This window comes from Sycon ciliatum, chromosome 2, assembly GCF_964019385.1.
Source record: "Sycon ciliatum chromosome 2, ocSycCili1.1, whole genome shotgun sequence".
Classification (NCBI taxonomy): Eukaryota; Metazoa; Porifera; class Calcarea; order Leucosolenida; family Sycettidae; genus Sycon; species Sycon ciliatum.
This window is the reverse complement of record NC_088644.1, coordinates 22,149,895-22,176,760: the sequence shown is the minus strand read 5'-3', so window position 1 is coordinate 22,176,760 and position 26,866 is coordinate 22,149,895. Positions and strand designations below refer to the sequence as shown.

The 26,866-nt window shown below is 45.1% G+C and overlaps 2 protein-coding genes and 1 long non-coding RNA gene across 3 annotated transcripts; 1 reads left to right on the top strand and 2 right to left on the bottom strand.

Annotated features, from left to right (window-relative positions):
- Window positions 1-29: 29 nt before the first annotated feature.
- LOC135809232 (3-hydroxy-3-methylglutaryl-coenzyme A reductase 1-like) lies at window positions 30-5,700 on the bottom strand. The gene is made up of 5 exons (XM_065322526.1): window positions 4,621-5,700; window positions 3,753-3,933; window positions 1,845-2,097; window positions 1,144-1,295; window positions 30-963 (listed from the first exon to the last, which is right to left on the bottom strand). The coding sequence occupies exons 1-5, from the start codon at window positions 5,508-5,510 to the stop codon at window positions 814-816; spliced, it is 1,626 nt and encodes a 541-aa protein (XP_065178598.1). The 5' UTR covers window positions 5,511-5,700; the 3' UTR covers window positions 30-813.
- Window positions 5,701-13,388: 7,688 nt separating this feature from the next.
- Window positions 13,389-20,590, top strand: LOC135809230 (INO80 complex subunit C-like). The gene is made up of 5 exons (XM_065322525.1): window positions 13,389-13,596; window positions 14,877-15,089; window positions 15,918-16,017; window positions 16,774-16,841; window positions 19,749-20,590. The coding sequence occupies exons 1-5, from the start codon at window positions 13,528-13,530 to the stop codon at window positions 19,875-19,877; spliced, it is 579 nt and encodes a 192-aa protein (XP_065178597.1). The 5' UTR covers window positions 13,389-13,527; the 3' UTR covers window positions 19,878-20,590.
- Window positions 20,591-20,616: 26 nt separating this feature from the next.
- LOC135809231 (uncharacterized) lies at window positions 20,617-24,234 on the bottom strand. Its single transcript, XR_010552179.1, has 2 exons — window positions 23,828-24,234; window positions 20,617-21,213 (listed from the first exon to the last, which is right to left on the bottom strand). It is a non-coding gene; the product is annotated as an uncharacterized LOC135809231 (long non-coding RNA).
- Between the last annotated feature and the right edge of the window lie 2,632 nt (window positions 24,235-26,866).

The following is a 26,866-nucleotide window of genomic DNA, read 5'->3' as shown; positions in this document are numbered from 1 at the left end:
GGAAGGGCAACACGGGATCCAGAGGAGTTAGAGTTCTTTGGAAGTCTCCAAACAGCACTTGCAGAGAGCTGACTGTAGTATAGGTATGGACTGTGAAATGAGACTCAGGATGGTGGTGCACGGCAGATGATGTGCATGAGTAGCATCCTACAGCAGCGACTACAAAGTACATGATTGTACAGTGTATCTGAATATTAAACTGATTCAGTACAACAAGAGAAGCATAGAACAGTGGTCATGCGCTAGGGGACAGGTAGACCATTACCTTAACTCATAATTATCAGTAATACTTGATAACTGTAACTTGCTAGTTTATCTGAGCAGTGTTAGCACAGAGAATGTGTAAGTATTATAATAATATGCAGTGTGGGCGCACCAACTATGCCGGAGTATATTAAAAAATAGTGTGAGTCCTACATGTACATGACTGTACTGTGTGCATTAGCAATGCTCAGTCAGATTTTGATGCTGGGGATAGCACTGGATTGGAGGCAGTAGACAACTATCAATAAATTATCGCCTTTTTACATATTGGCAACGAGCGCATTTGGCAACGAGCGGAAATCGGTGGATGCCCAGTCATACCCACCAAGCAAATTATTTGAGACCATACGTCCTTGTTTATCGGCTAAAATCTAAGGTATGTCCATACAGAAAAGCAACAAGCAATGCAGTACACTTGACAACAGAGAACATGAGACCGTTTTGATTAAAATAGATCAGTTTCACCATAGCACGGAGTAATATACTCTGTCACTCGGGCACCTGTTTGAAAAACGCTGATCCGCCATGATTTAGACGAGATGAGCAACGTCAGTCGGCAGCCTTTCTCAGAGCAGCCATCTCCGGTGCTTCGCCCTCCAGCGAGTACATGCGCCGGCCGCTGGCCAGTGAGGCCAGGGCTGAGAGGTCAAGTGCCAGTGTGGACGCGGCGATGATTTCGGCAAACCGCAGTACACCACCCTGTGTAGAGAAAGCAAAATAGACAAGATTGAAAACAATCTAAAGAAGAGAAGCTTTCGGCATGATTGGCGATACCATCAAGAGTCCATGGCACCATCGCCAATAAGAGTTGTAGTTGTTGTTGTCACAGACATGTCAGCAGGTCAATGAACAGTGCCAATGCTACAATCATATGCGTACCGATCCGGAGCAACCTATCATCGACAAGCATTCCTTCTGCGTGGGCAGCATAGTTCCACCTCCCACGGTGCCAATGGAAAGGTTGGGTATGGACATACTGGCATACAAGCCACCTTCACCATCCTCCACAGTGTGTTGCTGACCTGGTCGGCCTGAGTAGGATAATAGCAGTACAAGAACACAAGACATGAATACACTCTTACTGGTACTTTGTACATACATACATACCCTAGAGACAGCATGAGAAACAATTGGTTACCTTCTAATCGGTACATCTCGTACCCGCTCATCTGTTCATTACTGATGTTTGATAGCAGATGATGTTTCCAAGCAGTCCGAGGTTAGCCTGTATAGTCTAAGCTTTCCTGAAGACTGACGGTTGCCATTTTCATGGTGCTCAAGTAACCACCAACTTTCCGAGGCATAAACAACACCAAGTCGTGATGATAAACTTTGATGGCCCGTACCATTCTTACTTCATTGCTACATGTGTAACCCCCCCCCCCCCCCCCAACCCAGTATTGGTCAATTCTGTCACTAGTCTCTCTTATCTACATGTACATGTATATCAGTAGGTGCATGGCACTAGTGTTGATAGACCAATGCTGGCTGCTGGTACATGTACATGTAACACTTTAGCCCCAAGCTACTGACTATTGTGAAACTGAACCATGCGCTGCAGCTGGCATCCATCACTTTACCTTTCTGATCACCGGATTGTTCGTCGTCGAGCTTGATCCGTTTGCGAGCAAGTTGAATCTCCTCGGCACTAGCCAACCGCAGAGAAAGCGAGTTGCCACACGAGTGCTCAGGGATGCAGGCCACGTCTTGCCCAGTGGCAGCATAGATAGCAGCCAGGGAGTCGGAGGTGGCGATATTGACAGCTGGCGCACCGGATAGTAAGATTCCCTGGGAACACACTTCATAGCAGCGTTGCATCCTCCCCGAGCTCAGCTGTCAAAATAGTGAGATCAACAAACCCGTCACAGATAGAAAGCGTTACAGCATACAGAAAAGGGATGTCTACGCAATGAACATGAGTAAACGGCGTGTTTTCCCACCAAGATCCGCAGGAATAACAATGTAGATAAGTGCCGGTGCATGCACACACATACACACACACACATACACACACACACACACGCACACACATGCATACACACATACATACATACACACACACACACACACACACACACACACACAAACGAAAGAAGAAACGACTCATGCTCTTCACAAGCTAAATGTTCGAAAGCAAGATACCTGGTACACCACAAGTAGACATCCATGCCTTCTCATCAGGTGAATGAGTGTGATGACTGCATCTTTGTCTCCAAGAAAACCTTTCAAGTAACTGACTATACACTGTAACTATGCTCTTATCTAGTCCCTTACCTTAGATTCATCTAGTCCCTTACCTTAGATTCATCTAGTCCCTTACCTTAGATTCATCTAGTCCCTTACCTTAGATTCATCTAGTCCCTTACCTTAGATTCATCTAGTCCCTTACCTTAGATTCATCTAGTCCCTTACCTTAGATTCATCTAGTCCCTTACTAACTTAGATTCATCTAGTCCCTTACCTTAGATTCATCTAGTCCCTTACTAACTTAGATTCATCTAGTCCCTTACCTTAGATTCATCTAGTCCCTTACTAACTTAGATTCATCTAGTCCCTTACCTTAGATTCATCTAGTCCCTTACCTTAGATTCATCTAGTCCCTTACCTTAGATTCATCTAGTCCCTTACCTTAGATTCATCTAGTCCCTTACCTTAGATTCATCTAGTCCCTTACCTTAGATTCATCTAGTCCCTTACCTTAGATTCATCTAGTCCCTTACCTTAGATTCATCTAGTCCCTTACCTTAGATTCATCTAGTCCCTTACCTTAGATTCATCTAGTCCCTTACCTTACTAACTTAGATTCATCTAGTCCCTTACCTTAGATTCATCTAGTCCCTTACCTTAGATTCATCTAGTCCCTTACCTTAGATTCATCTAGTCCCTTACCTTAGATTCATCTAGTCCCTTACCTTAGATTCATCTAGTCCCTTACCTTAGATTCATCTAGTCCCCCTTAGATTCATCCAGTCCCCCTTAGATTCATCCAGTCCCCCTTAGATTAATCCAGTCCCCCTTAGCCTCGGATTCATCCAGTTCCCCTTAGATTCATCCAGTTCCCCTTAGATTCATCCAGTTCCCCTTAGATTCATCCAGTTCCCCTTAGATTAATCTAGTTCCCCTTAGATTCATCTAGTTCCCCTTAGATTCATCTAGTTCCCCTTAGATTCATCCAGTTCCCCTTAGATTCATCCAGTTCCCCTTAGATTCATCCAGTTCCCCTTAGATTCATCTAGTTCCCCTTAGATTCATCCAGTTCCCCTTAGATTCATCTAGTCCCCCTTAGATTCATCTAGTCCCCCTTAGATTCATCCAGTTCCCCTCTAGATCAAACAGTAGGTGCAGATTGAATCAGTTACACAGTAAACATCATGGAGTTAAAAGCATACCATCCCCTCCCGTTATCTGTGCCCCTTGCTTATCCAGATCACGTTGTCATCCTGGCGCAATAGAAAAAAGGGTTTTGGTTAAGCGAGTCCTAGCTGTACCTTGAACACGGATTGCACAACGGACTCCGGCACAAACACCTCGGCGTGGACCGCAATACCACGACCGATGATCTGATTCATGTAGCTATTGCGCTTGTCACCACTCATTCCCGTCTCGATCATCTGCTGCTTGATAGTAACCTTATCCTTAAGCTCTTTCCGAGCAGTAGTTATAATCCAGCTGTCAACACAAGAAACAAAGCATGTTGGATATCAAGAAACTGACTCATAACATCCCTGATATGTGTAGGTATAGGTGTTGTAACGTGGTAGAATTAGGCGCTGTAATCTTGTAGAAGTAGATGGCCTCTTGAGTACCAGCAATCAGCCCAAATGTATATACAGGTGGAATCCTGATAATTCGAATATGGCTTAACGAACATACCGCTTAATTAGAAGTTTTTTCAGGACTGAGTTCTGTCAATACGATGCCCACATATAAATTTCTGAAAATTCGAACCTCGAACCGGACATGTCCGGAAGTTCCACGGATTTCACTTACATTGAAAATGTGTGTGATTTGTGCTGATAATTCGAAGTTAGCAAAGTGTAATTCGAAGTTCACTGTACACTGTACTGGTCAGTTCAGTTTGCATGAGCAGGCTGTACCGGTCAGTTCAGTATCCGTGAAATCTGTGTCTAAGGTCCCATAGCGCAACTCTGTGTGACCATGACAACATTTTGACACACATATTGTGTTGTGGGTTCATGTTCGGATAATTACCCAATGCTGTAGACAGCAAGCTGTTTCAGCCATAAAGGCCTCATCAGTACAGCTACAAGCTAAATAGGCCGAGCTACCAGCCATGGTGCAAAGGAGGCTGCTAGGTTGTATACAGCAGACCATGTGCAGGGGATATTGACTCACGTCATAGCCGAGCTTGTCAGTGATGTCACCATGTTCTGCCCAGCCGCATCGCCGGTCGAATAGAAGAAGTTCACGTGCAGATCGCGGCCGAGCGTGTACGACTGCAACTTCAGCAGCCGGCCGTGTTCGCTGACTTCGCGCAGCGCTTCCCTGATACGCGGTACCTGCTGCTCCAGCCACTTGGCCAAGCGCTGTGCCTCCACCATGCTGTTTGTGCTGAAGACGGGCGCACGGCGCTGGCAGTAGTTTGTCACCCGGCACACCGCACCGCCACTCTGGCTGATCAGCCGGGAGCCACGCGTTGCCGATGCAGACACTCCTGGCTCGGTGGTGGCGTAGGGCACCAGCACAGAGCCGTTGATATGCTCACCGCTAACGAGCAGTGGGCCTGTGGAGCTGAGCGGTATGGTCAGCATACCAATAGGATTCTCAATGTTACCTTTCAGAAGGGTCGTGGGTAGCTGCGTTGACGCATTGTCGTCGCGCTTACCATCCACCGGCCACCAGTCACCAATGTAGTCGAGCGTTGTGCCGGTAAACTTGCTGCACCATTCCCGTCGTGCGTTGCTCTTGTCCTCCTCGAAGTGTCCGCGATGTGGCAAGCGGGGATGCCCGAACTTGTCCCGTTCTATGTCAATTCCGTCCGGTCCGGCTGCATGTGGAGACTCGAGGTGTCCGCTTCCGCCGGTGCTCGTGGCGGCGCAGTGACGCCGTGGCGTAGCCGTGCCGGCCGCAATCGACGACACCCGTGTAGGACGGACGCAGCGCGCAGAAATACGCTGCATAGATAGCATGATCGGCAACGTGGTGGAAGCAGCTTTCGACTTTCCTTCTCTATCTTCTATTTTCCTCTCTAATAGTTTGATCTTGCCACCAGCGACTACTGTCATGTAGTATCTAACTGCTCTGAGAACAGATCTGGTGATTATTATATACACAGCTACTTACGAGACTCCCCGCTATTCCATCTCTCGGCGAGCGAGAGCGTCGTTTCGCGAGCGCAGGGCAAATCAAACAAAAGTACATGTACTGGTATTTCTGTAAAAATTAATGGGACAGTGCAGCGGAGACTTTTTTGTTTTGTTTTTAGTCGAGAAGGGACTGCACAAACAACGCGACGTAAACCATAGTAGACCCAGGTGCTCGAAGTCCGTACATGGTATCCTAAGTTCGTACGCCCATAATTTCATGTTCTGTTATTGTATTCGACTCAAATATTTTATGGAGGGGACAGTGTGGTATGTTCTCCTCGCGTACCAATTTTCAGGGATCTACGATCAGCAGAAGTCCCATACCACGGGAGTGGGTTTTCGAGTGTCCATACGAAATACAAATTGGGTTACATTTCATGCAAAAATCAACTTTGCCAAGACCGATTTCGAACGGACACAGCGTCAAACAGACCTTCACTCAATCATCAAGAGCCAGCTTAGAGCTGACAATGGCCAGAGGAGAAGAATTTACAGAGAACCACCAATCCTTGCAGAAAGGTTGACACTCCTGGCATCTCCACCACTGTTTTCCCGCGGTTTTCACAGCGCAGCTGCTTCTTCTCTGAGCCGACTAAAAACAGCTTGCATTTCGGCAACAAGCTACGCTTTTGCAAGAAATACCGGTGGAGGCACATGCCAAACATATCCCTTCGGTGCTTTCGTCGTAACCGAGGGATTGCAAGTTAGCAATTAGCAGAAATATGTGTGTATTTCGAGTCACCTCTGATCAGTACGGACTTAGAGTACCCTCTGCGACACCAAAATTTGATATGAAAAATGAGCGAACTCCAGAGAAACAGATCGGATCGAAAGATGGCCTGGTTCAATCGAGCCTGGCCTCAAAACAAACTTGGACAAGATACCTTCCATCCACGAGCAGGATTCTGGCAAGTGATCATTGCTAGTGTGAGTTTCAGCTCGGCAAACACACACTGTAAACGTGTACGGACTTCGAGCACCTGGGTCTACTAGTACCCTGTAAACCATGTCAATGATTAGGACATGATCAAGGCCATTCATGGGATGTTTGGCTGGCTAGACTGATTACATCACCCATCATCACGTGTATCACGATTCACGACACTGAACTAATACTTTCAAAGTTTCAGTCTGAAGTGTGTGTGGACTTGCGCCGTGGTAGACTCTACATGAATCATGATGATGGTGTCAGACACGGTACCGTACCTGACTCCTGACTAGACCTGAGCTGTAGTAGATCTACTAGTAGTAGCTACTGCTGTACTGACACTCACTACTGCCACTGTACTAGTGAGTAGTAGTGAGTGTGGACACTGCATTTATCATGTTTATTCGCACAGCAGAAAAGCAATCAACAGAAAATCACGGAATCATAGCAAACAAAACAAGATCATCGGATAATAAAAGTGTGGCTAGTACGGCTACTCCGCAAGAGTCTCGTCAGACTCGTCACGCAACTGACAGTCGTTGACTGCCACAGTGCCAGCACAACAGGACTGGCAGCATCCAAACGACTGCGGTCGGGAGAAGCACGGTGACCTGGTGACCACGGAGGCTCATGTTGCAGGATCGAACCAAAGCAAAGGAGACAAGGGAGCGGATCCAGGACATGACGGAGGAGTAGGGTTCATGCCGCTTCTCCGAAACCATAATATGGCCAAGACGCTTCAGGAAAGCGTGGGCTACCTTGCCGCACCCACCAGATGCACTGAATACCAGTGGGAGAAAGGAAGCATGCTCCACCTCCCTGACGCGTTCTTCGTAGGCCCTTCTCTTCTGCTGTTCGTGCTTGGCATAGGTGGACGCGGGAGTTGAGGGAGTGTTCGAGCGCGCATGAGGGTTAAAATCCCGAACATCACAGAACGTGCGCTCAAAACGACTTCCCCAGACACCGGATGCCGCCACATCAAGACGAGCACCATCTTCCAAGTAGTTCCGAGTAGACCGCGGCTACGGTAGGAGCTGGAGGTGATTTGGCTGTTTATCAGGGCCAGGGGGAGTCGTAAAAAATTAATATGGTATTTAACGACTCCCTGCTTTTTATTAGACATGGTTGTAAAATGTTTCTTCAGAATTCCCAAACTCCATTGCAGCGTATTTCTTGCACTTGAAAACACCGCCATTCCGGCAACAGGCTCTCAGCTGCACCAAATAACTTTGCCAAAGTTATTTATTTGGTGCAGCTGAGCTGAGAGCCTGTTGCCGGAATGGCGGTGTTTTCAAAATGGTTGTAAAATGTGGTTTTATCAGCAACTCCTAGGAAGGCTATACTATACTCTATAGCGCTAGCGCTACTGCCAAATTAATTACATGCATGGCAAGTGGAAGACTGGAAGTACTATCTGTCATGCCAGTCGTGTCCAAAAATGGGAATGATACCACTTTGGAAAGTGCCTTGAATCATGTCCTACTTTCATAGTATTCTCAGTATTCAAATAATTGGTTTGTCATTTTTCAACAAATCCGAATGGCATCACGAGCCGGGATATTCAGTCACCAATGCTCTGAAGTTGATATGACCGTATTATATCACTTCAATGAGTGCCAGTAGATGAAAATTGACTTGTCAACTGCATCATGTGCTACGAAAGCTGTGAATTTGAATTTGTAACTAGTGTCTGTGTCAGACTGTGGAATTGGATAGGTAGCATAGCACCATCGCGGGTTTTTTCGTTCTCACAGAGTGTATTCAGTGATCTACTACTCTTCATATTGTCCTTAGTGATGGCAAGACGCCCTGACCTCGTCCAATGGCCCTACGGAAGCAATTCCCTGCCCTTCTCGTCCATTCAGGGGCTGATTTTACACAAACTTGTAACACACCCACCAGCATTTATACCGACATGGCACGGAAAAGGAATTAAAATGCACCAAACTTTCTGGACAGTGTTGATATCTACGATAAACTGGCTCTCATTTGCCACCACCTATGTTTCGATACAGCCATCCAGAGCAGAGAAACAACCAGAACAAAAGCAAATCTTACACATTAAAAAAGTGTTAAAAATGCCAAATGTTAAAAATAGTAATATTGCAAATTGTGTTTTGCTTGCCCGTAAGAAGAGGCTGTTGATCACTGAGTAGTGAGTACTAGCAGTGTAATAGTACTGACTGACTCATCTTATAAGTTAGTTATAGAACTACAATGTAGCTACTGACTGTACTGTAGATCTACAATGATCTACCACCCTACCATTACCAGTGACACCACTGTATTGTAGTCTGTAAGTCTACCATGTGTACTGCCACCAGGCTACATAATCAATTACCGTATTATTAATTTTGTACTTTATAGCTGCGCAGGTGGGCGGATGGAGATATCAAAGGTACAGCCTACAGGTAGATCGAGACGAAATGCTGAAAGCTTGTTAAAGTCTCTGGGGCATGAGGTCAGCTTAGTGGCAATGAGGAAGAACGGGAGCCATGCCGAATTGCGAGTTCTGCGCCTAGGTGTCGGAGAACCAGTTATACATGTAACTACTTACACGCACTTGAGAGGGACGAAAAGCGTTTCTTCTGTAACTCTGAGTTTCACGGTTTTAACCGATCATCAGACAGCAACGAGTGTAACTATTTACATGTACATGTACATGTATAACGGTGTCTCCGGCTCCCTACTCATCTGGATAACTAGTTATCTCTCCGACCGAAATCAGCGCGTCACAGTGAATGGAACTTTATCTGACCCCGAATCTGTGACGTCCGGAGTGCCCCAGGGCTCCATTTTGGGTCCCCTGCTCTTCCTCACATACGTTAATGACCTCCCCTATGTAATTCCCAATATTTCTTTGTTAATATAATTATAATAATCACCACTTTGTTTGCAGGCGATACCACTGTCCTTGCTTCCTCTCCATCTCACGCCACCCTGTACCCCAAAGTTCAGACCTGCATCAACATCATTGTCCACTGGATGAGCACTTGGTACCTCAAGCCAAATGTGACCAAAACCGAGCTCCTCCTTTTTCCCCATCCCACAGATCCAGTGCCCATCTTCCACATTCCCGACGACCCCGGTCACCCTATTTCTGTAGCGCCGCATCATAAACACCTTGGCTTTGTCATAGATTCCGCCCTCTCCTGGTCTTACCATGCTGACCATGTGGCATGTGTCCTCACGCGTATGCCGATCAGTCGTCATAATGACAAGTCACTTCTCCCATTTACCCCACAATTGCCGGATTAATTTTATAAATCATACATTCTCCCCCTCTTCACGTACGGCCGTACGGCTCAGTCCCTGCTAGCCCTTTCCCAAAGATGCCATAACTTTTCGCAACTTATGCTTTTCGCAACCTTGTCAAAACAAGTGCTAGTTGCTGAACTCGCATCCATATTTTCAGAAAAAGCTCATAAGTAATTAGTTGCTAATATCGCAACTTAAATTTGGAGAGTTGTTATGCAAAAAATACCAAAAAAGGAGCAGAAATAGCAGAAGTGCAGCGACAGCAAACTCGTACACCCCTTCTTGCTGTGAACCACCACTTTCCACAGTGCCAGGCCCAATAGCCTGTTGCATTTACAGTCAGTATCGCCTATAGCGTTGGTGTTTGATTTTGAGCATTTTATCACTATAAGCGATATATTACTATGACCGATACTGCATGCAATGTATGCGAGTGGGGTGTCAAACGACTCAGCGCGCCGTGTACATACGCACTACAGTCAACTTCGCTAATAACGACTGCGGATATAACGACAATTCGCGAATAGCGACCGAATTTCCATGCCCAGAGCAAAGTCCCATCTAACTGTATACATTTAACTTCGGATATAACGACTATCTGAATAACGACAATTCGCGTATAGCGACATACTTTTAGTGCCCCGAGGTCATATTCACTGCTTGAATAACGACTTTCTGGGCTTTTGACAGCTATCTCAAGTACCTGTCAGTCAAGTACATGTACCTGTCATGCAGAAGTACCAGAACCTATGGTGATGGATATTATTATTAAAAAGGCACACATGCAAGAAAATGCAGCCAAGGGGGGGGGGGGCTTTTTCTTCCTTTTTTATGTTGGCTTCAAAATTGTTGGATTTACCAGCACACCTACATGTATTATGTATACAATGTACATGTAGTTGTACATGATTGTACAGTAATCATCACACATGTACATGTCTCTGGCCCTGTAGATGGCTCAAAAAGGCATATTTTTCAATTAATTTCCCTTGCATATTGAATTTTTAGTTCCTTTCAACTGCAATATGAAAATAAAGTACACATTGACATAGAGCAAGAAAAGAGCTTGATTTTGATATGCATGTCATACTATTCAAAATATGGGTTCACATACATTCAAATGGGACTTCGGTTATAAGGACACTTCGCGAATAAGGACACTTTTCTGATGCCCCGCCGAATGTTGTTATTGGCGAAGTTGACTGTACATAAAATAATGTACAATGTCATGTAGCTGGCTGTAGCTCCTGACACACAAAATCAGGATTTCCTCATGATGGAGGCATATTTTGGCAACTTGTACAAGCAAAACTCACGAAACAACACTCACTGGACAAGTTCTTCACGAAGAAGTAACACCCTGTTCTCCTCTGACATCGCTTGATTTCACATCAATCACTATAACCGATGCAAAAATAGTGTAATAAACGTCTTTTGAAATATGAATTTGATCACTATAGGCGATATATTACTATAGACGATTATTACTATACGCGATAACTGTGTATACTTAGTTATGGCAAATGAAAATGAATTAGAGAAATTGATCACTATATCCGGTATATTACTATAGCCGCCAACCTTATACGCGATACGGACTGTATCCTACATTGTACATCATTCCAGTGCACGGAAAAGGGAATGCACATTATCGTAACTACCGTTGATCTACCGTTTCTCTAAAACGAGTCTGAAGGCAGGCGAGAAATGAGCGAGTATGCATTTGTCTGACATGTAGTCGGTGACTTGACATTTTGACCCCATACCATGTACCATATATCATGTACATGTATATACCATGGGGCCAAGGTTGCGGAAAAGTTGCGAAATAGTTCGCGAAAATGAAGAAAGTTGCCAAAGTTGCGATTTCTTCCCAAACAACAAAAAGTTGCGGAAAAAGTGGCGAGCATCTTTGGGAAAGGGCTAGCCCAGAGAAGTGCAGGAACGTCGAACGACATGGGGAGTCCAACACATATCAGGTTGATAGGCTAGGGGAAGATGTCGGAGCGGCCCTCGTCCTGAACCAGTCAGTGCCCCGTCAGTGGTGCTTCCAGTGACTACACATAATTGTACATGCAATTGCTAGATTGACAGTATGAAACAAGGTGGAGGACACTGTGTTCGGAAACAGTGACCTTACTACAACCTTCCGCGGTTGGCAGAGCCCCGGTCCCTGCGGACCATTTGAACCATATGGGTATCGCACCCGGTTCTGACGCTCATTATGCTAGGGGGTTAGGAGACTACTCCTGATGTCGTCTTGTTTTCTTCGCTCTTTTCTTCAACTTGTATAAAATACTTCTTTTTCTTTTTCTTTTTTCTTCCAACTTCTGCCCATGACGTCCTTCTCTCAGCTCGTCAACTGTCAACAGTGTTTTTGTCATCACCATGACACTGTCGCGAGAAGGGCTCTGCCAACCGCGGATGGTTGTAGTAAGGTCCCTGTTTCCGAACACAGTGTCCTCCACCTTGTTTCATGCTGTCAATCTAAAATTGCGTGAACTATAACAAGGTTTATCTAATACTGGTTTTTAACCAGTGTTAGGTTTAATCATAATTGTACAGTCATGTACAATGTAGATCTACATGACGGGTGGACTACAGTACTCAGTAGTACCAAGAGTACATAACCCACCTGGGGTTATATGTACTCTTGGTAGTACATGTAGAGGAGACGGCTCGATACCGGGACGTTTTGACAGCCAAATTTGTATAGACCCAAACCGATCATCAGCGTTGATTTTTCACTCGAAATATGTTTGTGGAAGGAAACTGGCATGTTGAAGTTTGCTCTGGGGCCAGAGTCAATCGAACTGAGCCACTCCTTTGTGTTGACCCATTGCCTCCAAGTTGCCCAATTTTTCGCTTCAAAAAAGTTCAAATCAGAGGTGGCTCCAAACCGGACACGTTTTAGAGTGCCCGTCAAATTCACTCTGAGTCTGAAATTAGGTAATTGCTATCGCTCCACGACGGCCAGTACAGAGTAACAATAAGCCTTGTGTGTGCTTCCATTAGTTTTGATTGGTATGCGGTGCTTTATTGGCGAGAGGCGAGCCGCTGTTTACCTGCGACAAGAAGTTGATTTTTCAAGTCGTAAAACTCAAGTCGCAGTGCGAAGCAACACGTCAAAAACTCACCTGCTTGATATGGCGCTAATTCTGGTCATCGCAGAGCCATGAAATTTTGGCTCGGAGTATAACACATCGTAGTCTCACTGTGACATATGTTTTCTAATCAAAATACCAAGAGAGAAAGTGAATATTGAGTCCGTTCCGGTTTGCAACCGGTGTCCTATTTGAAACCGTCCCCTCTACTGTTTATCTACCATGATCTACAGACAGTCTTGCCTCTTGCCTTGTCTTGGTAGGACAGTACGAGCTCGTACTACAACTTACACGCGGTACCGCGTACCGGTAGCTCTACCTCAGGGAGTCGTAAAATACCGGTATTTTACGACTCCCTGCTCTACCTCGAGTTTGGACAGACAGACTCATGAGCTCAGTGGACCGGCTATGGCGTGGAAAAGAAATAGCGCCAAGGAGGCCGAGTGCTCGAGCACACGATGACGCGTCTACGATACCGGTAGACCTTTTTCGAAAATCCACGCGAACACTCTTGATTGAATGGATGAGAAGAAATAGAAAGTTGTGTTTCTGCTTTGTCATAAAGCAATGTTCATCAGTCACTAGCACTGCCCGTAGCCCGTGTAGGCTCGATTAGTAGTGTCCCCTTTCATACGCCACCTAGTAAATGGCCGGGGCAAAGCGGAGAGGCAAGCGCCCAGCCGTTCATGCTGAAGAGAGCCCGTCTGCTAAAAGGGTAAGCATCAAAGACTTTGTTTTCTTGCTTGTTTTTTTTACGTAAGTATTGCCTCGACTGGGTTCTCATAGAATCAGTACAGTGGAACCTGGTAAATGCAGACGCCTATCGGGATTCCCTTGGAGGTACTAATCACACACGTCTATCTCCGAATTGAGGACAATCTGGGCTAGTGTATTGGGTGTCCACGTTTCTGGGGTCCCACTATTCTTTGCTATGAACTATCCTCCGATGCATTCTGCAATTTCGTGTATTGGTTGGCGCAGTGACGTGCTGCACATTGCTACTTCGAAGTACTACTAGTACTGCTACTGTTTCTTCTGCCTCTTCTTTGGCAAACACAGCAAAGCCACTAGATCAAGGGGAACGATTGGGGCAACAGAGAAGAAAGTAGTGTTAGAGCACTCTGACGTTGATGCCTTGAGCCGGTTTAAAAATGCTTTGTTGTTGTTCATTAGACTTCATTGCGGTCGGTTCGGCCAGTAACCTGTCCCCGGGGAAAATTGCGATTCCGCGGCCGCGTTTTTTTCCGCGTTTTTTGCGATTTTTTAAAAGATCGCGTTTTCCGCGATTTTCCCGCGTTTTTGAACTTTTTTGTTGCACAACACGTACACACAGTGCACTGTTCGGTCAGCAACGTCTCACCGTGGCGGCTTTTTACTCAAATATGACGAGTGCTTACACCAGAGACTTGTAACTGATTGATTTCACTACATACTCACTGAAAATTGCCGCACATCAATATTATTCACCGCATATTTACCGCAAATTCACCGCAAATTATGCCATATTATGCCGCGTTTTTCCCCGCGTTTTTTGCGATTTTTTTCCGCAATTTTCCCCGGGGACAGAGTAACTCTGAGCTCGGCTGACGAGGCCTAACAAGGTCGAAACAGCTAGCTGTCCGGCGATTTCTTTAAGTCTGTCCCCTTGACCATTTTTGTTGTACACCACAGTGGTTGCTTACGCAGAGCACATGCATGATGACTACCGGCTTATCAGCAATAGGGAGCGCTAGAGATGCACAGAATCAGTACTCATCAGCGCCGGATATACATTTTGGTTAGGATTTCACCCATTAAGACTGTATGTCCAAGACTGCAACTCTCTCTCTCTCTCTCTCTCTCTCTCTCTCTCTCTCTCTCTCTCCATCTCTCTCTCTCTCTCTCTCCATCTCTCTCTCTCTCTCTCTCTCTCTCTCTCTCTCTCTCTCTCTCTCTCTCTCTCTCTCTCTCTCTCTCTCTCTCTCTCTCTCTCTCTCTCTCTCTCTTGTATTACAGACAAAACATGTGCAGCCGGCTTGTCGCACAAGCAGTCGACATAGCAGTGGTTCACCAGTGGAGTCTGCAGACAATGAGGATTTTTCCCCTGCAACAACACCAAGGGGACGTGGCGGAGCTAACAGAGGAAGAGGGAGATCAGGAAAAATCCTGCCAGCCGCCAAGGCTCCTCAGCCATTTATTGCCCATCCATTCAAGAACCCTCTCCATAAGGTAAGTCTGTTTCATGCTTTGGATCTGTGGAACCTCTTCAACATTTGTATAGGGCTTGAAAGTGATGATGTCAGAAGTCCAGAATTAACAAACAAAAAACAACGTCTGTGTCCAATTGGATCCACTCTGCCCCTGGCGAATTACAGGATGTGAGGGGTTGGCCCCTGATATCGCATGCAGGTGTGAATCAACTTGTTCTGTACCAGGAGTGGGTCCTCGACCGGGATGGCCCAGGCCAGTTACTACTGGCCAATGTGTCATCCAGCCTGCTATAAAATAAAATTAGCATCACGTGATACGATATGGGTGGGCAGAATGCTAAGCGATGTTGAGTTTCGCTCCTGCGCTGCCCGTTCTAGTCACCCTTGGAGCAGTTCCGATGTATCCATGCTCATGGATTGCATTGCTGGTCTGGACATGTTTGGAGTCACTAAGCCACAGCACTGCGATCGCGGCGACGTATTACATGCTAGTATACCACCAAGAGTGCATAACACCAAGATTGTGCAACTGCCTGCATAACTTCTATCCCGCGCTGCGACGACAGAACTTCACATCGCCGGACTTGGTTCAAGAGGTCATGCTCGCAAACAGTGCAAAGTGACCACAGGAGAGGATTAACCTAAAAGCAGGGTTTCTATCATGCACAGGGTACAAATTATGTGTACGAGTCCGTCACATGATTGGAAGTTCTGCCGTTGCAGACCCCATAGCTGGAGTTGCACAGTCTTGGGGTGTTGTACTCTGGATATTACGGATCACATAATTCATGACTGGACATTGTAATTTCTGCTTGTGCTTTTCTTGTATTCGGATGTGCGGAAAAAGAGCTCTGGCAAAGTCGGCAGCAAGAAGCCAGTATGGAAGAGCTTGAAGCAGATCGTGGCAGCAGAAAGAGCGTTGCCATGGCGAGCTGACGATCCCACATGTAAGCATACCTGTGCTGCTGCAGTCAAGTGCTAGTAGTTACGTTACGTGTTTAAAAGTTACTTTGAAAAAGTGTGAAAAAAAGGGTTTTAGAGACTTTTATTCCTTCTGCTGTAAATCCTCGTTCAGTTTGAGAGCATACGATGCTCTATTGTGCAGTCCTCTACCTACAGTGGTGGAAGATGACGTCTAACCTCTCGTGTGTCGCAGCTCTGAAGATGCACGTCCTTAGCGCTACGACGACTCCGCTGTGCAGTGAAAGCGGCTCTACTTGTATTCACGAGGCCCGTACTGCACTTGTCCCCACTGTAGTTCTGCTGTGTCAGAGTCACTCACTGTACTTTTATTTGTACGTTGGCCTGCATGCCTCTGTGTGTTTACTGTTTAATTGCGAATATCACTCACTCCATGTGCCAACACATTAGAACAACTCCTTTACAGGACTCAGAGTTTTATTACATGCACAAACAGTTATGGAGAAAAATGTTGTCAAAAAGGAATAGGAAACGGCCAAGAATTAGAATGGACAGAAGAACCATACGAGATTCATCAAATCAAATCAAAAGACTCGTGATATTGCGCTTGTGCATCATTGAACTTGCCAAGCATGGCTGCAAATGAATTACTAAAACAAGAGCAGAGCAGCGGATCCATGTGGTGTGCGCCGCTTCTACGCATGTTGAACTATGAATTATGCAAAGTGCTTTTGAAGTGCCTAAGTAATGATGTGTGCCTTTTGCGTTCTGAACCTTTTCAGACAGCAGTATTGATGCGCCGCCGTCACTGAAGCCTGTGAAGAAGTATGCTGACATCTCGGGTCTAGACGTGAGTTGACCGCTGTCCTTGTCTGCAGACAAACAACCTTGCGATGAATCTTTTTGTGCATCAGCTGTGCTGTGGGTCAGGAGCTACATATACCTCCTGACCCAATGGTATGTCCGAACTTCTCCGATCTGGACCTCCCGTATCCAGAAATCTCCCTAAAACCACAGCTTGTGGAAATCATGTTAACCTTGGACAGGTCAGACCTTGCTACAACATAGTCTCTGGGGTATGGCAATTGTTATGTTATAGCAAGGTTTATGCTATAGTGAGTTGGGCACACCAACTTGCAACATGTACAGTCAACTTTGCTTATAACGACACTCGGCGGGGCATCAAAAAGGTGTCCTTATTCGCGAAGTATCGTTATATCTGAAGTCTCATGATATGTATTACAGTGGGATGGGACTTTGCTCTGGGCATGGAAATTCTGTCGTTATTCGCGAATTGTCGTTATATCCGCAGTCATTATTAGCGAAAATGACGCTCTTTGCTTGCTGATTACAACTGTAGCGCTATTGATCCACTCTGATCAACTCAGAAAGTGTGTGTACAGTCTGTATCGGCTATAGAGTGACCGGATATAAGAATATATCGGCTACAGTGATATTGGTACGAAATATCAAAAGCAAAACGTATTTTATCCAGTACAAATATCAATTTATAACCAATATTATCGGATGTACTGATATATCGGATATTATGATGGCAACAAAGAATCAAAATATGCATAACACACTATATTCTTATCGGCTATAGTGATAACTTTAAAATACATGTAGCAATAATATCAAAGGCCCTGTTTTTTTTACTTTCTTCACGTTGCTTACTTTTATAGTGATACATGTACATGTATCATAACAGAATTTATGTACATAAGGCGAGACCAAAAAAAAATAGAGATTCCCGGGCCCTCCCGCACCAAAATCGAGCCAAAGCCAATTTTTTTTTTTTTTTTTTAGCAGTTCATACATGTACAGTACTGATCATGTAAGTAGATCCGTGATGTGGAGGCACACAAACCCGGGCTTGTACGACTCCCCGATGTACAGGTCAGGGCAATTGTTGGCCGAAATACAGAAAAATAATCGAACGGGTAAACCGCGTACCTGTTTTCTGTAAAAAAAATTGAATAAAAATTACCGGAAATACTGTAAAAAAAAGTTCAGCATGGCATGCATACATACATTGGAAAAAAATAAATAAATAAAAATTCGCCCGCCCGCACCAATTTCACATGGGTCCTGCCCGGGAATGTCGATTTTATTTTGGTCTCGCCTAACAGAATTTTTTTATGGAAATGCGGGCACTGTCAACTATGCAACATGCTCATTTGTCAAAACGCCATGCTGGAAGTAGTTCCTTGCCTTTCATGTGTCGATCGAAAAAAAGAAGAAAAAAAATCGATCATATCGCATATAGTGATGCATCGGTTATAGTTAGGGGTCAAACGGGTGTACCTTTAACTAACGAACGGGTAATTTTCTTAACGGGCGGGTTAACGGGTACCCTTTAGCAGCCATGTTTTAATTTTTGCGCAATTTTCATATAAACCATGATAGTAATTTATCTGTTCTCAGGTTACATTTTGATATCACATTGTGATTCGCCAATTGACTTGAGTCTGATAGTTGCAGAGGTAGATCTACTAGGTGCGAAAATGCAACAACAATGCAGGCATGCAGCTTGGAGTTGTAAATAATTGACTCCCGCCTGGAATGCACAATCCCACCAGTGTTGCTCCGTACTGACCTGATCACCGAAATCCAAACGGGTACCCTTTTACTAACGGTACCTGAGATTAACGGGCGGGTACCCGGGTACCCGGAACACCCCTTTGACCCCTAGTTATAGTGATAAAATCACGGAAATCAAAAGGGTACGCTATAGCCTATACAGACTGTACATGTATGTACTGCGTCTACTGCATGTGGTGAAACCACTACTTCGAGTATGTACCAAGTCCACGTGACTGTAGTGTTGGAAGAACATATGAATGCCAGTATGTGCGTGGATCGTGGAGTGCAAGCAAGGGTATGCAGCCACAGGCAGTAATTTCAAGAAAAGAAAGTGATTTGGGCTGGAAAGACACTCGGCTGTACAATTTTGTGAGTTATACTGAGGTCTTTGTGCGCATGGGACCAAGTGAGCACTGCGAAACAGTGTGTTATAGCGAAAATTACGCTATAGAGGATTATGTTATAGAGGATTACGCTATAGAGGATTATGTTATAGCGAGGACATTTTGTACAGAATTGAACTGGGATACTGAGCCAGAAGTGATTTAGACTGAAATTTCTGTGTGGACTTTGACTTTTATGGCATGGCGTAGTGGGTGAGTTTTCTGATGCAAGCAGCCTGTGTTACGCGGGCTCGACTGTACATGCACTTGTTTGTACATGTACAGTCGTAGCCACTGAAATCCGAGCCGTGAGCCGAAAGCAGTGTCAAGGCTCAAGTGGCAGCCCCTGCGGCTCTCGGATGGGTTTTTGCCTTTTTGGATCATGCGTGGTGTAATTTGAAATGGAAACACGGGTGCTAATTTTGAGTCGCGGGTCGGATTTCTTTGACCACGGCTGTAGAAGAAAATACTTGGGTGGACACACCTATTCCGAATTCAAACTGACTTCTACAGACTTCAGTGTACTAATATATGTTTGCAGTACTCAAATTCCACTGACTTCTACAGACTTCAGTGTACTCATATTTGTTTGCAGTACTCAAATTCAGCCTCACCGCTGCCAAGGGCAGGAATCAATTCCATAAGTGACAAAAGCCTTCATCTTGACAACCATTGACATGTACCGGTATCACTTGCAATACCATCTACCCATGGAAAGCTCTTACGGTATTAACTTTTAATTTGCAGCACATTTGTTTTGTGTTTCTTCTTTGGTGCTGTTGTTACAGACTAATTATACCGATCCATCCACCAAGCTTCGTTATGCTTCAGCGAATGAATTCCAAATGATGAGGGCATTACCGCCGGACATTGTCCAGGGTTACTTGGCACTGCGAGGTGCACAACAAGTGACGTAGAACGTGTAATTAAGCTTGGCAAGCATTTCATTCCGACATGGCACAAATGCCTCCAGTGATCCTCAGCCCGTGTTTGTCCAGCCAGCCGTAACCACGGAATTGACGTTGCTGGAGCTTTTCTCCTGGCTGCAAGCTCATCCGAATGTTATCATCGACTACACATACGACCATTATGTGTGAGATGAGGGTGGACAGCTACTAGTATTCAGTGCAGTTCAAGTACTCACAAAGTGGATCAAACCCTTGACCCAGCGGGTGGTGTGACCATGCAATGATGCATACTATAATGGTCTAGTAGCAGTCACGGCCATACTCACTGTCTTCAGCAAAGCCGCTGTCAGCCGTTCTGGAATGAGCTGAACACTAAGGCTAGCATGCACTGTCTTGTGTTATCGCTCTCTTATCTAGTTTGTGCAGTTTACACTCAGAATTTAGAAACGGTTGCTGCCTAGTGCTTGCACTGCAGCATTTCGAATGCATACGAACCAGAAGTTAATATTTCTCCCGAATGCATACCAGCCGTTAATATTTCTTCCGAATGCATATGTACTAGTACTCTGACTTGCTTGTATAAAATACAACTCTTCCAAACAAAGCGTGATTGACTGAGCCTGCCCCATGTACTATTTTCGTAGCTGCCCGTGATGTTTCTTTGCATTCCGCATCATTCATAATTCTAGAATTATTCTGTTGAGCACTTTGTTATACAGTTACGCAACACAGCCAAACCTTCACCGTCTCGTAGGCATGGGAAATCCTAATAATTGTTGAATTGCAAGTATGCGCATCATGATGATGATATTGCAAGCACGTACATCACTATAAGTATTACGTGGGTATTTTATATGATTCTTATTCTCATATGAAGTCCAGTTCGCTTTCCAAAATGAAATTAGTTGCTCACACAGCAGTATCAGCCACAGCCTTAGGCTCAGTCTCAGGCAACTCTCTTCTCCTCAAGCCGGGCCGGCCCGATCTTGGATTCTGCTGAGTGGTGGTGTAGTAAATTACTCTGAACGGTTCGTGTGTATCCTTCACTTTGTTGCGACGTTCGTGGAGTGCTATTCCAGCACCCATAATGGCAGCTTCAAAGGCATCTGCTTTCTGATTGGCCCTTCTGAAGACACCCTTGCGTGTCCATGTTATATTCCAGATGCCGCTCATCTTCATTCGCTGGGCCATGATGCGACCCAGTTGACGTGCAGCGTTCACTGAGGTGTTGCTGTAGAGGAAGTGGTTAATGCAATCATCCGTTGTAGAGGCCCGTACAACTATTTTGCCGTAAGTGTGTTGCACCCATGCGGTCAATCCTGTATTTGTCTCAATCAGGTGCAACCTGCAACAGCGAGAGAGAGAGAGAGAGAGAGAGAGAGAGAGAGAGAGAGAGAGAGAGAGAGATACATTAATAAAGACAGGAAAGTCTAACAAAAGAGGACGGAGGCTTCTACAACAGGGTTTTTTATGCCTGAAACTAGATCCATGGTCAAATCCAGGTTTGAGAAGACGTTGGAAGTCTGTACGGAACTCTCCCAGAATGCACCATAGCATGTGTGTGTGTGCATGCATCTGTAGTATGGAGTACTAGTACATTGACGGAGAAGCATGGCCCCAAACCAAAACGTCGTGTCTAGTGCTCCACCATGGGCAATTGAGCAATGGTGTAATTTGCTCGATTTTTAGTTCATAGGTGTTTTGGAATGGACTCGGATGGAGAGCCAAGGATTAATTTATACAAAAAAATGGACCAAGGAACTACAAGTTACACTATAATGTCCACTAACACCACCAGTTACTAAACAATCAGCTCATGCAATAACATTGCACCAAGAGTCCACAAACAAGAGTGTGCAACGCGCGATAGGGTCTTGTCACGACTCGTTTTCCACATTACGTCATTTTCATGTAGCGAATGTCGTGGCCTGCACGCGCAGCTACATGAAAATGACGTAATGTTGAAAACGAGTCGTGACAGACATCTATGTGGCGTTGCACACTCTTGTTTATGGACTCTTGATTGCACGACACTGACCGACGGTACTGACGTTCTACAACTAACTGGCTAACAGCTCCAGCACATCTTGGAGGCGCACTCCAACAGCCTTCCAACTTGGAAGGTTCTAAGTTATAGAAATAACATAAGGAGTGCGCATATATATGTGATATGTTCACGTGACCCACTGAACCTGGATAAGAAGACCACCTGGCCAAGGTGACCACTTTTTCTCGTCCCTTGAGTGGTCGCCTAAGACAGGTTTCACTGTATTTATTCCCGTAGCTATGCAAAAGACGTTAGTTCAGTAACGTCTGGCGCTAGCCAGGGTCCACACAGCTTTAATTCCGTGTTTGTATCAGTGTTTGTGTGTGTTGTGCCGTCGGCATGCCTGGCGCTATCCCGTACCTGCCCCGTACCATCAAAGACAGCCGGCCACAATATTCAAATAGGGCTTTCAAATGCAAGCATATCATAACGTGAAGCAACTTGGAAGAATGAGTATGTATGCGAAGTGTATCAGGGGAATGCATGCAGGGCGATAGTGCGGGCTCGAATCCCAGGTTATATATCATACAATACGTTACTTTTATATAACCCAATAAATTCTGCAATTACTTTTGCCTAACTCGTATTCAAACTGATTGAAACTTTTTTGCAATACAATGATGTAGCCAATCAAATTGAAAAAAACATTTCCATCAGTTCTAATAACATGCATGAGCTAGGCAAAAAAGCATAGCGTAGGGCCCTGAGCTTCCAAGTTCTCTCGTTGATAGGCTGATCTTTCATCCAAGAAAGTAAGCAGCAGCACTCGGCCCTTGAAAATTCTGCGTCCACTTCACCACCACCACCGTTGCTCTCTGCAGCCGACCACGTTCATTCCTCACAACAGCAACAAGAGGTTCCATCGGGGGACTGAAAATTTGTAATTCCTTCTGACAGCTGTTTCGGTCATTAAGACCTCATCAAAGAAGGTGGAGTTGTTGTACGACTGGAAAAGAAATAACCACCTATTTTATACCGACTCTTGAAACAAATTTGATATTAAGATTTTAACACCTTGTTTTTCACACTTCGAGTATCAAGCGCGCGCTTATTGACGTGCCCTCTCTGGTTTCAAGAGTCAGTATAAAATAGGAGATTATTTCTTTTCCAGTCATTCAACAAGTCAACCTGCTCTGATGAGGTCTTAATGACCGAAGCAGCTGTCAGAAGGAATTAAAAAATATTTTCAGTACTCCGAAGGAATCTCTTGTTGCTGTTGTGGGGAATGAACGTGGTCGGCCGCAGAGCGCAACGGTGGTGGTGGTGGTGAAGTGGACGCAGACCTTTCATCCAGTGTAATCAAATATGCAAACAAATCATCAACACACTACATTGGCACACTTTACACCGCTCGCTCTGAATTCGCAGCTGTTGTTTTAGTGCTATTTTTGCCAGTGTTTTTTTGTTGTTGTAGTTGTTGTTGTCTCTTTAGCCCTAAGAGTCTCCCTCAGTGTATTATATTATTTTATCACTCCCATAGATTTTTGCTATACCTAAGCAGTCAAATATTCCTGCATATTTCACTCCTTAGGGCAATATTTACCGCTTATATTTGACTCCTTTTTAGCGATTGAACACATGCTTTGGTTAGTCGTGATAAATCTAATATTGACTCGTACTTGGTCAGTATAGGAAAAAAAGACCTCGTAAAAGACCTCGGCTTCGCCTCGGTCTTTTACTCAGCTTTTATTTCCTATATTGGAAACATATTGTTGTAGTCCATATCCATTCCATTGTGAGGGTGATTTCTGATGAAAGTCACAAGAAAACGACGTTGAAGTCGATGAAGTATTGTTGTTCTGGTGTCATGGTATGACTGCGCGCACACTCTTTCTAGCCTTACACTACACTAGTAGTCTACATTTCGTTTACAATTGAAGTGAAGTTACGTCAGTCAAGCTAGTAGTCTCACCGATAATAGTAGTCCACATCAGGTGCTATCTTCAACACACTGTCATGCTGAAATCCCTTCCGCTTAGGTTGATCTCCGCTGACGGTTAAATTGCAGGGGTTGCGATTGATGTAATAACGAGGGACAGTCCTGGCCTGAGGAATGTCATTATTTTCTAATTTCTGAGCAACGGCTGTTTCTAGTGGCACGGGACGATCCTCCTTCCATTTCGGGTTCTTGGGTCTCCAATATGTGTTCCTAGGCGGTGGTATCCTTGAATATCGAAAAAGTGGAGAAACCTTTGTAAGTTTGAAAGGAATGGATCCAGGCATTATGAACTCATTGCATTCTCTTCTCCGTCTCCAAACACTACTTCAAACAAAAATGAGAGAAGCTTGTTTTTTGTTTGTTTGACGAGCCCTTCTCAGCTGTACTGTTCAAGTAATGACCAGTTCTGCAGATATGACGTTTAATAGTTCAAAATTAATGATAAAATTATTTCCACTGCATGCTGCATGCGCGCGCGAGGTACCATGGTTACGTACACGTCCAACACACACATCTACGTACTACGTACAGTCTAGTAGCTGCGTGAAATGAACAGAATTTTCACAATGAAAATGAACAGAATCAATGGCCTATAAGTTTGGTCTTATTATTATAATCATTCAACATCTACCTTCACTGATGAGCTACATTGTATGTACATCAGTGTATTAGCGAACCAGTGTCTGAAGGAGTTATCAATATCGTTACGTCTATGGAAGTGTCCTTGCATGATGGTTGTGTGCAGGAGGGTCTAGTCGGCTGAGAGCGCAATGTAGTGGTGGAGGTGATACTAGTACCCAACATAATAATAACCAACAGCATAAAATTAAAGGTCCACACTAAAGACTACAAATGACGGGAAGTGCCAGCTTTGGCAGCAACTAGGGAGGCAGAAGAAGAGACTGGTGCATGCACAGCGAAAACAGAGCGGCTACCACACAGGCACATGACACTTGCCGGGCCGGATCTGAGCAAAGCAACTTGAAGCTAAGGCGGCAGCGGATGAATGCCATGACAACTGAATACAGTTCGCTGCTTCAAAGTTTCTCAGCAATGATGGATGCAATACGCTTGTAAAGTGAGGCAGATTGCCCATGCCCATGCCACCGGTTGTCACAAGTCGAGACTGAGACCAACACGCAACGGGACAAACTGAAGCGGCATCATGATGCTCGATCTCCCGCTGCCTCTCTTCGTACGACCTCTTCTTCGCTTTCTCATGGCGAACGTAGGTGGCAGAAATGAAGGAGGACTAGTTCAAAGACGCAAAAGGGTTGAAAACCCGGACATCTAAAGAAGGTGCGTTCGAACCGCCCTCCCCACACTGTGACTCCACTTGCTGCTACATCCGAGCGAACCTGGTCATGGCGGATGGCGGCACGGGGCGATAGCGAAGCTGCTCCCCACTATCAGTAGTAGTACAATACCACTCCCTGGTTCGAATCCCAACCTGGGCAAATTTTCTCCTTCTTCAAATACGAGTACAGTCATGGTACTATACATAGAAGCTTTGCTTGATACATGTAGTTTAACATGTTTCGATTTCGACAGCATTTTTTCTCCATACGGTTCAAATGGCCGCAAGACCGGGACTCTGCCAACCGGGTTATGGTTGTAGTCAGGAGCACTGTGCGTCCTCGCCTTGTAACATGTTGTCACGGCGAAATTGAAAACATGTAGTACACAGTCTTACATGTATGTACGGTAGTACAAATGATTCTTCAAACGAAGGTAAGTATGAGATCGCAAGTATCCACGCAAACACACACACACACACACACACACACACACACACACACACACATCCACACACATCGTGTGTGCATGTGACCGATTACCATGATACAAAGTCTGTAATCCGCGTTATGACTAACTCATCATGTTACTTTAAAGGGAAACTGAACGCCAAAAATAAGTATGGCTTATCCGAAGGAGAATTGGGCACTGATTCCGATGAGCTATGTCTCGAGCCGATCAGAGAAGAGGAACTGTGTCAAATTTCATAAATAACACCTCCCATATTTGGAAATTGGCCTTGATGACGTGCGTACTGCTTAGCTGTCACCATGCTGTGCATGTTCAGCAGTGTAATTGAATGGAAGAAAACAATTACTTTGGTGTTTTGCAGCTCTGTTTCGTTCCCTGACGGTAACCAAATCTAGGTGTAGGAATCTGTTGAGCAGGAGAGTGACACATGTCTTCCCGAAGGCTGTCCAGGCTGCAGTGGTGATGAAGAAGACACGATCATCACCCCGAGATCGATCGTAGCGAATTGGAAAACTCATGGTGAATTTGCTTCCACTCCAAGGCAATGTCGAGGTATGAAGGGTGCTTGTACTGCCTTCCAAAGTGAAGAGGAGATGAACATGGCTTTGCATAGCTGTTGTTCTATGCCAACTTACCTACTCTTGCTGGTACCGTAGTGCTATATTGCAAATTTCGTGGACGAACAACTCTAGTCACTAGTGGCTAATGAGCAACACTAACAGGTGAGATTTTTCAATTCGACAAAAATTGTTTTTGTTTGAGAACTGACAGTGGCAGTCATTAGACTCAGTAGGTGTCTCTCTGCTGCTTCTTTCCCTTCATCGGTAGGGTTGTGCTTGAATAGTACAAGTGCTTGAAGTAAAATAAAATAAATAGAACATGTGGAACATAAATCTAATCAAGCATCAGTACATGTATTGCGAAGTTCAACTTCAAAGCACATGAAATCACAATGATCACGAAGTTTATGTAATCAGGAGTACACCCTGTGTTCAACGAACACATACACACATGCTGTATTGCGCACACACATGTACACATGTGCGTGCACCCTTACCCCATCCCACAGACACACGCATGCAGCGCGCACATCCATACACATGTGCGTGTACCCCCCCCCCCCCCCCCCACACACACACTCCTACCCATACACATGTGCGTGCCCCCCCCCCCCCCCACACACACACGTGTGCACATACAGATACACAAACACACACGCACGAACACACACACACAAGATACGTG

Bases quoted from the DNA above. Each gene is read 5' to 3' on its own strand.
- LOC135809232 (XM_065322526.1), bottom strand. From the start codon at position 5,510: ATGACAGTAGTCGCTGGTGGCAAGATCAAACTATTAGAGAGGAAAATA. The intron at 3,934-4,620 runs GTGAGTCAATAT...TTGTGTTGACAG, and splicing joins CTGACAAGCTCGGCTATGAC to CTGGATTATAACTACTGCTC. The intron at 1,296-1,844 runs GTAAAGTGATGG...TATCCTACTCAG, and splicing joins ACAATCCGGTGATCAGAAAG to GCCGACCAGGTCAGCAACAC.
- LOC135809230 (XM_065322525.1), top strand. From the start codon at position 13,528: ATGGCCGGGGCAAAGCGGAGAGGCAAGCGCCCAGCCGTTCATGCTGAA. The intron at 16,018-16,773 runs GTAAGCATACCT...GAACCTTTTCAG, and splicing joins GCGAGCTGACGATCCCACAT to ACAGCAGTATTGATGCGCCG. The intron at 16,842-19,748 runs GTGAGTTGACCG...CTGTTGTTACAG, and splicing joins CTGACATCTCGGGTCTAGAC to ACTAATTATACCGATCCATC.